The sequence below is a fragment of the Neomonachus schauinslandi genome, chromosome X, assembly GCF_002201575.2.
Source record: "Neomonachus schauinslandi chromosome X, ASM220157v2, whole genome shotgun sequence".
NCBI lineage: Eukaryota > Metazoa > Chordata > Mammalia > Carnivora > Phocidae > Neomonachus > Neomonachus schauinslandi.
In genome coordinates, this window is record NC_058419.1 from 94,029,090 (window position 1) to 94,041,436 (window position 12,347).

General features: G+C 43.1%; 1 protein-coding gene across 1 annotated transcript in view; it reads right to left on the reverse strand.

The window, feature by feature from the left end:
* LANCL3 (LanC like 3) overlaps positions 1 to 12,347 on the reverse strand; it is a 90,667-nt gene that overhangs the window by 16,518 nt on the left and 61,802 nt on the right. Inside the window, exon 2 of the mRNA XM_021681610.1 lies at positions 471 to 594. Coding sequence (XP_021537285.1) covers positions 471 to 594 — 124 coding nt within the window. The remainder of the gene's footprint in view (positions 1 to 470; positions 595 to 12,347) is intronic.

Sequence of the window (12,347 nt, forward strand, 5' to 3'; positions counted from 1 at the left end):
TCAGGGAGCCCGATGCGGGGCTCGATCCCAGGACCCTGGGATCATGACCTGAGCCGAAGGTAGCTGCTTAACCGACTGAGCCACCCAGGCATCCCAGTAGTCTGTTATTAATCCACTAATATTTAAACACTTGAAAATCTCAGTGGCTTCATCCTGTTTCCCTGTACAGAGGCACCGTTGGCAATGAGTGTATAAACCGTTCAAAAACTTTTGGTGAAATTCAGCCAATGAACTCACAATCTAGAATAAGGATTTTAGTCTTTAGGGAAAGCAATCATCAAAATAGCTACCTTTCTGTCAGACTATGAGAACAAGCATTAAATTGTGATTTGTAGTATCTATCAATATTCGTTTTTAAATGGCATTTTAAAGTATTTCTAGTTAAATGAATAGTGATGACCCAAAATCAAAATCTTCTAGTTTTTAGTCAGTGCGGGTATTAAGAGGACTTTGCCAACACTTTCACTCACCCAAGTATTCAGTTCCATAGTAAGAATACATCAGGGGGAATGGTTTCCTTTTTTTCATGGCATACTGCTTCCCAGAGTCCAGAATCGCCTGGCAAATTGATTTGATCTGTGCTGGGGTCAGTACCTGAGTAAGGAAATCAAGAAGCAGAAGTCAAATCAGGATCTTCTTTTTTTTTCCACAGACACTGGATTTTCTCCTTAAGGTCCATCAGCATATTCCCCAAATCCTTTTCCTCTTATGTAAATAAGCTTAGCCAGTAGTAACTTTTTGTTTTTAAACAACTGATTCACTTTTTGTTGTCAAGTTTATCCACCCTCTTCAGAAAATTTGCTGTGTTGATGGGAAATACACATTTTTATTGCCCTAGGCTTCTATAAAATGCAAAGACCACTTTACCACGGTTATATCATTAATCCTTGTCACGGGAACAAGAAATTGCACAGAGAACAAAGACTGGGCCTAACGGATCATGCTTAATAAAGCTGTCACTCCCAGTGTGTGGCGCAGGTCTGGCCCAGACAATGGGCCTTCGGTCTGTGTCATTTAGACTGTGCTAATAAAGCACAGCTGCATGACAGACTCACGGTAGCCTCTGCACTCCCAGAACGAAACCAAAGTCCAGTAAGTACCAAGACAAAATCACTTTCAATATCAAAATGACTCTGAATAGAGAATGGCTAAAATGCAATGACTTGCAGTCTTCCATATTTTACTCAATCTACCCACAGTCCATTCTTAGGACCCTAGAGATGAAAAAGTCCTCAAGCCTACAAAGCAGTGTTGAGTTTATTAGGATTCTGCTTAGGTGTGAGAGGTTCCTCAGGGCAGATGAGATGCTCCCAGCTCCCTCTGGCCCACTCCTTCTACCTCACCATGACTCTTTGGGGGAGCACTTACCACCTGGGGTGTTATGCCTCTGTCTCTGTCTCTCTCTACTAGACAACCAAGATGCCACAAGACTATGGCATCTCACCTTTTTGGTATCCTCAGTACCTAACACAGAACCTGAGGGGGCCTTTGGGAATAAATAAGTGCCAGGTTTTTACTGGCATGAAAAGCAGAGCTCTCCCTCTTTCCCTTCCTTCCACAATTATTTCTTAAGCCCCTACTATATAACAGGAAAGCTGTTCTAGATGTTGGAGGTATGACAATGAAAAGATTGACAAGACCTCTGCTCTCATGAAGCCAAACTTCCAAAAACGCAGACCTGGTCCAGAAAAGTACCAGTCAGAATAACCATGGCCACTGCCCGCCCCCCACCTGCCCCTCCAAAAATCACCTGAAGTTCAGCCTTAGATTGAATGAATCTAAGATCAAAGAAAAGTCCATTGGATTTTGGCCTCTCTCCTCACACATCAAGTCTTTCTGCCTGATATCTACCATTATACTCACCAATTCCTTCTGAAATAAAGTACTAATGATTTTTTTTTCTTTTTCTCTCCCTCCCACCCTTTCTTTCTTTCTTTCTTTTCTCTTTCTTCCTTCCTTCCTTCCTTTGCAGGGTTTTGCTCCTCTGATATACACAACACGAGAAAGGCAAAATATAATCCAGATTTTGGCCTCCTCAAATCTAACATTTAATTTGGGAAATTAATTACATAAAGAGGAGGTTGTTCATTAATTAATTCTGCCAATTAACACTTCCTGAGTTACTATTCCAGTGAGGCCCTAAACTCGGTATTATGGGAGAAATTCTAGAAAACCCAGGACATATTTTTTCCTTACAAGGAACTTACTATCCAGCACTGGAGATGAGATGTAGCCAGAAGTCTACCATAGAACAATTTAAGTTCATGAGCCTAAGGGTGGAAAGAAAGTAATGCAGAGTATGTAACACAGACAAGGAAGCACTGTTCAGCTTCACTAAGACTTTACTATCTCGTTTTCTATCTGGTTGCTCAGAAACAATGATGTCGTGGCTTTCAACTTAAATTTTCCTTCTTTTAGCAACCTATCTCTGTCTCTTGGCTGTACTCCTCCTTTCTGCCTAAAATTCCTGAAGACTCTTATCTTCCCAGACATTCCTGCCATCATTTCAAGGCTCAACCTTGGGTCTTTGCAGAGCTGAACAGCAAATTTCTCCTAAATGATTTCCTACCCTGCATCTACTCAAATTGCTACCCCAAATTTTCATTTGCTATTAAAAACACCTTTTCCTTTGTGCCTTTATCAGTGCCAACTGATCTTACATTGAGTCTCACTCTACAGAATAGCTTCCATCCCCAGTCCCATATCAACCCCTCCAGCCTGGCTTGCCCTCAGAAACATGCTAAGAGACTCGAATGGCATGGATTTCGTAGGACTCTGACCTGGTCCCAGCCCACATTTTCCTGGCAATATATCTGGCTCTTCAGATGAACTTAGGTCCTGTCTGCCAATATTGGTTCTGAGTCCATATGACAAGAAACAGTTTTTGTGATAGGAAAAGATCACTGGGGTATGTATTCATTTGAATTACTAAAATTCTCCCTATTTTACTTCTATGCTATTAAATGAAAATCAGTTTATTTTTTCCTCGGTTGAGCATTTATTCATGTTCTCTGTGTGTGTGTATTTGTGTGTGTGTGTGTGTGTGTTCACCTGCTTGTTTTAAATGCAGGAAAAAAATCAACTTAGATTACATGTGGTGCCCTCTTCCTTTCTTTCCATCCCTAACCCACAGCCTATAATAGAGCACGAGTTTATAAAGTATTTCAAAACCTCCCCAGTCATGCATCATGTCTGCGTGGTTTCCTCTTATCTCTCGGGAACACTGTGAAAAACAAAGAAAAACCGTGCTAGTTTGGCTAGATAAAGACCAGTTATGCATGCAGTTCTTTATCTCTGAGAACAGACAAGACCGACCCTTGGGTTTATCGATCAGCAGATACAAAGTGAAAACAGCGCTTATCAAAAGTGTGTGGAGGAGGAACACTGAGGAAGAGAGTGCTGTTTCTTTCCCCCTGAGCAAATAGCACAGAAAGAAGAGATGCGGTGGGAGGGGCTCATCCTTCCCTCATGTGTCTGCTTTCTCAGGCGTCGCGCCGTCCCCGAGGCAGCACACAGGAATGAGCTCATGAGCACACACACTATGTCTGAGAAGGTGGCCTCCGTGTGCTTCTGAAACACCGAGGCCCAGGGAACGAGGAAGTGGCATTTCCAGTGGGGGGAAAAAGTGACAGGATGGCAGAGAGGGGCTTCCTGCCCATCAGGCCTCTACCAAAACAAGCCCAAATTCCCTCTCCTGTATTTGTAGCACCTAAGGCCTATGTGTGTGTTGGTATCTTGGATGGATCTGGTTCTTTAAGTAAACTGTTTTCTACACTGACTTAAAATAAATTATGATAATGCAAGAATGCAAAGCAAGGCCGTGGTGGCTTGATTTAAAGTTTTGTTAGTTTAACTGATTCCCTTCACCGATCCTCAAACAGAGGTGTCTGTGGTGGGCTCTGGGTTTGAAGAGCTGAGAGATAAAGCCCATGCTATGCTTCTTGGCCCTACCCGAGGGTTGTGTGGTAACTGAACCATCTCCATGCCAAGGAGAGAGTTTCATTAAGGAAACGGATGATGTGACCCAAGCCACACAAACCTTCCTTCGCCACAGACCTCTTTCCCAGGCAAGTGTCCCGCCCACAGGCCCTCTGAAGTGGCAGCCTTTGCTAGCTATAGATCAACCACGGCCAACGTGATCAAGCAATAGTCCAAAATGTCCTACGTGTGTGACTGCTCATCTACGTGGAATGCAGAAAGCCACGCCTATGTCACACCAAACACATAGTAAGAATCTGATATTAATGGAGGCGTTTCCTCCAGCAATTTATTTGACCTCAATTCTTTGTCTACCACCATATGTGGCCGCACAGGCTTCTGTTCAGAGAAAAGAAACAAGCCATTTGACTACCAATGAACATCAAAATGACTTGATGCCCATGGACAATAGCTTTGAGGAAAAGGCTTTTGAGTTGTCAGAACCTGGGTATTTTCGAACTTCAAATTGATGCCATAAAGAATACACTTGAAGGACACAGAGAGTCAGGATGGAACTAAAAGCTGTTCAAGGTATGAAAAGCTGACACAGAAAGGAAACCAGGAAGTTGAAAGTCAGTGTGGAGTCCCTGCTCTCCTTCCTACACCCTCTTGTGCCGAGCCTTAGGAGAGATCCTATAATCCACTGGATAGGTTTGGGGATTTATAGGTAAGCTAGGATGTGTGCCCTCTGCTCCCTCCTGGAATTGGGGAGATGGAAGCCTCAAAGATGTGTCTTTTGCCTCAGGGTCTAGGACCGGTAAAAGAGATAACACTGCATGGCACATCCCTGGAGAGAGCCAGAGACAATCCTAAGTTTCCTGTGCGCACCATGGTGAAGCAGGAAAAAAAATATCCCATCCCCCAAAGTAAACTTATTTTTAAAAATTCTCTGTCCAAATAATCTCAAACTAAAAAGTTAGGGAAACTTTTTTTGTACCAATATTCAATATTCACAAGTGGTTAGGTTTTTTTGTTTGTTTGTTTGTTTTGTTTTTTACTTTTTATGCCTTTTGCGGGTTGTGGTTTGGTTGGAACCTACTAGGTTACAGAGAAGAGCCAGGCCTTTAGAAAATCTCTGCAGTGGGTGGAGATTTACCTCAGGTGTTGAGAAGACAAAAACTGAGGGAAACTCCTTTGAGGCAGAAGAATCTTAAAGAGACATGACAGGGCTAAGGGACAGCTTTCAAGCAGGAAACAGATCTTGATGAATCAAACAATTCCTACCTTTTGCAAAGCCTGTGCAAGGCACTCTGGGGGAAGATGTAATCTTAATAATTAGACTAATAATACCCGAACCATTTAAACAATGAAACATTCAACATTTGTTTAAATTCAAAAAGTCATCACCTATAGGGGTAACGTGGAGGGAGTAAATATTGGGGGCCTCATAGATGGAGAGGGATCAGAGTTAAGCTTTGAAGGACAAGTAGGAAGTGGATAAATAAAAGTAGCTGGAAGGGTGGGCATTTTAAGCTGTGGGATGATGGGGAAAACTCTGGGTATTAGGGCAATGCCTCTCAGACCCAATGTGCAAATTACCTGGTGCTCTTGCTAAAATGCAGATTCTGAGTCAGTCGGTCTGGGAAGGGACCAGGATTCTACATTTCTAACAAGCTCCCAGGTGATGCTGCTGCTGCTGGTCCAGGGAATGCACCTGAGGTAGCAAGGGATTATGGGAACACAGAGGCTGGTTGCAGCCGAGGATTTCTCCTGGGAAGGGTGAGAAATATACTGAAGGAACTGTAGTAAGTTCCCAAAGACATTCAAGGAAGTAAGAGGGAGCACCTGGCAAGAACACTGCACACCATAATTTAAATGATCCGAATACCCAGAGAAGAGAAGCAAGCAACAAATGGTAAATTCTCTTCCAATATGCTGTGTGTAGGAAAAACGTGTCCAAATTTACAAACCCCAGTGGAGAGTTCTCTTAGCCAATGTGGCCAGGTTTGTTATTTTCTTAATTAGTCTCCAAACGGGGGGCACATGTGCTGGTGCAGAATGAGCAAGTCCCTTCCATCTGGTTTTCCTGATGTTTCCTGACCATTATTATGCTGGGTGATGAGGAATGGGAGGGGGGGGGACGCTCTAGTTAATGATTATCTTCCAGTTATTAAAGGCATTCAGCGGGGAATTTCAGTTATAAACATTTGGTCCCAGATACCATTCAAAGTTGTTTCTTTTCCCTTCTCATGTCAGGAAACACAAGCCTAGAAAACACTGGAAACCAGAAAAGAAAAACAGGTTTTACCCCATTCTTGCAGACTGACTGCTGGCTTTAAAGATTTATTACAAGTACCTGGTAACCCAGTCTGCACCAAGGGCCACTAGATGATGTCATTGTTTTCTGTAAGACACTAAATGTCTCAGAGACTGAGCTTCCTTATTTATGGAAAGGGGATCAGAAGGACTTGCCCCACCTACCTCCTCAGGTCCTGGGGAGACTCCTAAAAAAGCACTTGCCAATGGTTGCCGGCACACTGCAATCACCTGGGGAGCTTTTAAAAATCGTGATGCCCCGGCCACACCCCAAACCAATTAAATGAGACTATCTGGGCGTGGGACCCAGGCATCAGGATTTTTAAATCTCCCCAGGTGATTCCGAAGTTTGGGGACAGAGGGGCTTGAGACACTGCTATGAAATATTGAATAAATGCAAACAGTTTTTAAAAGCAAATAATAATAATATGATGCTGATGATGATCGATCATGATGAAGAAGAGAAGAGCTAAAGGAAGGAAGAACAAAAGACCTCCCAAACAAAAGATACTCCCAGGTAAAAAGAAACACCCTTGGTGTGAATCATGGGGTAGTGGAGGGAGAAACCAGATATGTCACATGAATGGATACGCCGGGTCAGGTTAGAGGTCCACTGAACCTCATCCAGTGTTTCCAACACAGGCACCAATGCACATATTGTAGGACAGTCATGGAGAAACCATAGAACACAGCAGACAGTACATTGGACTAGGATTCTGGAGGTCTGGGCTTGAGATCCAGCTCTGCCACAGTGACCATGGTTCAGTCATCAGAACTGTTGCCTCATCTTTTTTTGGGGGGGGGAGGGGCAGAGGGAAAGGGAGAAATAATCTTTTTTTTAAATTAACATATACTGTATTATTAGTTTCAGGGGCAGAATTTACTGATTCATCAGTTGCATACAACACCCAGTGCTCATTACATCAAGTGCTCTCCTTAATGCCCATCACCCAGTTACCCCATACCCCCTCCAGCAACCCTCAGTTTTGTTTCCTATGATTAAGAGTCTCTTATGGTTTGTCTCCCTATGTTTTCATCTTATTTTTTCCTTCCCTTCCCCTATATTCATCTGTTTTGTTTCTTAAATTACACATACGAGTGAAATCATATGGTATTTGTCTTTCTCCAACTAACTTATTTCGCTTAGCATAATACCCTCTAGTCCCATCCATGTCATTGCAAATGGCAAGATTTCATTCTTTTTGATGGCTAATATTCCATTGTGTATATATACACCACCTCTTCTTTATCCATTCATCTGTCAATGGACATCTGGGCTCTTTCAATATTTTGGCTATTGTGGACATTGCTGCTATAAACATTGGGGTGCAGGTGCACCTTCAAATCACTATGTTTGTATCCTTTGGATAAATACCTAGTAGTGCAATTGCTGAGTCATAGGGTAGTTCTATTCTTAACTTTTTGAGGAAAGTCCATACTGTTTTCCAGAGTGGCTGCACCACTTTGCATTCCCACCAACAGCGTAAGAGGGTTCCCCTTTCAGGGAGAAGAGAATCTTAAGCAGGCACCACGCCCAGCATGGAGCCCAAAGCAGGACTTGATCTCATGACCCTGAAATCATGACCTGAGCAGAAATCAAGAGTCAGATGCTTAACCGACTGAGCCACCCAGGTGCACCTCCTCACCTTTAACATAAAGAAACTGGACTAAAATCTACCCACAAAGTCAGGGCTTTTTAAAATTTAGTGTGCCTTAAAAATCACCTAGTGAGCTAGCTAAAACACAGCCTCCTGAGCCTTCCCCTCAGAGATTCTGATTCAGTAGCTGTGGAATGGGGCCTGAGATCGTCTGTTGGTAGCAAGCTCTCAGGTGGTGGGCCTGCTGCTGGTCTGAGAACAACCCATTGAATAGCACTGTACTAGGTGACCCATAAGTTTCCTCGGGGCTCCGTACTCTTGTTCTCTAAGAGATAGGAGGAGTCTGGCTCTTGAATGAAAGAAGGAGCATAGCATGATGATAAAAAATAGGGGCTTTGAGGTCAGACAGACCCGAGTTCCGGACTTAGGTTCATCAATTTCTAGCATTGTGGGTTTAGGCAAAGTTACTTATACAGCACTCTCCCCATATCTGAGGTTTTGCTTCCTGTGGTTTCAGTTACCCTCAGCCAACCATAGTCGCAAAGAAGTGATCCTCCTCCTGATGAATCATCAGAAGTCAATAGTGGCCTATCGCTAAGTCACAAGGCCTGTGTCATTCACCTCACTTCAGCTCATCACGTAGGCATCTTATCTTCCATCAGCACAAGAAGGGTGAGTACAGGACAATACGAAATTTTGAGAGAGATCACATTCACATAACTTTTATTGTACTATTTTGATGTAATTGTTCTATTTTATTGTTAGTTTTGTTATTAATCTCTTTGTGTGCCTAATTTATAAATTAAACTTTATTACAGGTATGTATGTATAGGGAAACAGAGTATACATAGGGTTCAGTACTGTCCGTGGTTTCAGGCATCCACTGGGGGCCTTAAAACATATGCCCTGTGGATATGGGCGGGGGGGGGGGGGCGCTGCTATACTTTCTAAGCCTCAGTTTACTCATTTGTAAAAAGCAGCAACAATAAGACCTACCCATCTCACTGCATTGCTGTGAGGATTCCGCATAAGACACTTAGCACAATTCCTGGCATACAGCTTACAATACATGTAAGCTATCCGAAGTTCAATTAGTGACTCAACTCCCACCATTCAGCACCATTGACCTTGGGATCAGGATCGCTTAGGATCTCTCTCATAAGGTAACCCTGCTGTTGCTCACCTCTCACCCCCATGTTCCACCCAAGGATGAGCTTGTGGCAGTTGGCAACCTCAGTTGTTGTAACTTCTAATTTATAAACTGGTAATGGATAGCCCTTCATGTCTGTGTATTTACTTTTCTCATCACCACACTTTGAGCCTTTCACTGTCCCACTTACCCCAAGCCACGTTTCGTTGCTTCTGTAAAACAGTTCTCAGGTTTATCTGGTTTCTAGACAAGTCTCTGTCACTAACTATGTAACTTTAGACCAATCGCGTAAACCCTCTGGACCTTGGTTTCCTCTTTTGAAAAAACAAGGAGTTAAGCTGGTCTTTAATGTGCCTTTCAGCAATGATATTTTGTTATTTTGTGATTCAACACTTTATGACAACTATTTATAAATCTGTCTATACTCATTTGGGCTCTAATTCTGGGATGTGGATGTGATGGTCTGTTTCAGAGGTTTCATTTCTTACAGGCTAGGCCAAAGGTCCTTTGCAATGAGATCATAATGCATGTTTTTAACCTGTCCTCTGTCCCGGCCGTTATCAAGACGCATATTCTCTTATGTACTTTCTTCCTAAGTAGAAAGTTTAAAGAACTAGAAATTGTTTCAGCCTCTCGGCACTGGCTACTTGAATATCTGTAGTCTCTGGCCTCCCGATGCCTCTAAAGTGAATGGCTCTGTTATTAGGGCCGGATGCATAATTGACATTTCACATCAGACCCTCCTCTAAGCCAGTGCTGAATGAATGAGTCATGGCAGTGTTCTCAAACTGTGGTTCGACAGACATTTTCTGCAAGTGCTTGCTGGGTGTACAACACTGTGCTAGATAATACAAAAATACAGAGACGAGTGGTTGAGTACAATCAGGTATAGAGTAAAGGTCTTTCCTATTTGGAAAGGCCAATTCTGATTACGTATTTGTGGCTTCCACCATTAGTTAGCTACTCAACATCCACTCTCCCCTTATTACTTGATAACTAGATCTCAATTTTATTAGGGTGACAATCGTGTTTAGCTCCAGGTTATAAATAGTAAATAGCCTCAGCCAATCACATCCATCCTTTTGTCTCTTGCCAGGTAGTCCGTTCTCAGCCTTCCTTGAAGCTAGGCTTGGCTATGTAGCCTCATTTTGATCAATGGGGAAATCTTCTGGGGCAGGAGCTTCTTAGAAAGCTTATTATTTCATGATAAATGGAAATAAAGTGGATAGACTTGGCTGTTAGCTGCCTTTCCTCTTTTTGGTGCCTTGGATGTTTATGTGAGGCCTGGAGCTGTAGCAACCATTTTGCCTCCTGAGGCAACGAGCACATGGATCAAAGGCCAACATTCAAAGAATGATGGAGAAGAAAAAAAGATCCTGGGGTTTGTGGATATCATTGAGCATGTGTCCTCCAACCAGGACTACCTATCTCCAGACTCTAGTTAAAAGAGAACAATTATTCCCTTTTTAAAAGTCACTGTTCATTGGGTTACTTACTGCCAAACTCACATCACTGGGTAGCCATAAAGTGCCAACCTAACAGGATGGCTAGCATTCATTTCCCTGTAAAGCAATTTTTGCCCACACGTACCTCTGCTTCCACGGAAACCTCTAGCTCCACAGCTCCTTAAAGTAAGGTTGTCTTACTCTGTCTTACTCTGTTAAGGACAAGAAGGTCCCCAAATCTTCATTAGATTTGAGCTTCCACAAATTCCAAATTCAAATGCAGTTTCCAGCCCTGACAGCACTCACAAAGTTGTGATTGATTTTTTTTAAGTGCTATCCTAGAGCCCAGAGACAAAGCCTGGGAAGCAAACTGTCACCTTTGCTGCCACTGCCCTGGATGATATCCCTTCTCCTTCCACTTATCCTGCTGTAGGTCAGGGAAAATGGACACTCTCCAATATGTCACCATGACAGTAGATCCTCAAATCTTCGAAGTCAATTTGGGAAGACAGAGAGGCAGCCCATGGGAGCCTCAGCAACAAGTGCTGTGAAGCAATTACCTGCTTTTCCAGGAACCAGTGTCACCTCAACTTAAGTGATTATGTTATGTGCTGCCTACGTTGTCACTTTAGAGAGCTAGTCGTGAAAATGGCCATGGAAGAAGAGTATCTGAACAATTTGTGACATTTTAAGGCTCAATAACTCTTTCACTGAGATACTTTTGACAGAACAAGCTGAAAGGGTTTCTTTTGCCAAGCTTTTGGACGTGGGCCTATAGGATTGATGGCTGCCCTGAAGGTCAGAAACAGGGGAGGGAAGGCAGAGTTTCTTTAAAACTGCTTAGATCTTCCCCCACCCCATATCTTTTTTTTTTTTTTAAAGATTTTATTTATTTATTTGTCAGAGAGAGAGACAGGGAGAGAGGGAACACAAGCAGGGGGAGTGGGAGAGGAAAAAGCAGGCTTCCTGCTGAGCAGGGAGCCCGATGCGGGGCTCGATCCTAGGACCCTGGGATCATGACCTGAGCCGAAGGCAGGCGCTTAATGACTGAGCCACCCAGGCACACCCCCACCCCATATCTTAAAATACATTTTAGTAAATCTGTTCTTTGGGGTTAAAGGAACCAGTGTGATAGAGTGTGGGTTTGGCCATGAGTGGTACCTTCCCTGTGTGCAAAATGAAACCTAAAGCTGCTGGGGTGGGGGTGGGGTGGAGTGGGTGACCATGGCTGAGAAATTCAGAATTTCAGGCTTTGTCATTATATGGCCCTGGGCAAGTGATTTAACCGCTTTGGCTTCATGGTTTTCATCTATGAAACGACACTGCTGACCAAGAAACTTCCCATGACCTTTCTGGTTCATGATTTATATGCTTTATAAGTATGTGCATAACTTTCCTTCCTCCCTTCATATTCACATAGCTATTGCAGAGAACCCTCTGTGTAATCATGTCCAAAGTAGTTTTGTTAGTCGACATTGCGTCTTCAGGTGTTTGAAAGGGAAAATGATTGTGGTTTACTGTTTTCTGGCTTCTATTCAGAAAGTTTTGGCAAGGGATCTTAGGAGAGCTGGATTATAAAATTCAGATAGAATCGCTTTCTACATAACCGACACACTGAAAAAGGAGATCTGGGGGTGACCTGGGCATGAATATGTGATGGGAGCAGCCACCACCACCCCTGGGTAGGGATCAGGCAGCTATGATGAACAAAAGTGTCATTGTGGCTAGTTTTGATTTTCATTTTACCCCTAAAGGAAGGAGGAGGAGTTGGCTCTGTGGCTGAAGACAGAAGAATGAAGTAAATTGACACTTTTACTCTGTTAAGGACAAGAAGGTCCCCAAATCTTCATTAGATTTGAGCTTCCACAAATTCCAAGTGGGTTGCTGTCAAATGAATGGAGCTAGGGAGGCTTCTTCCTG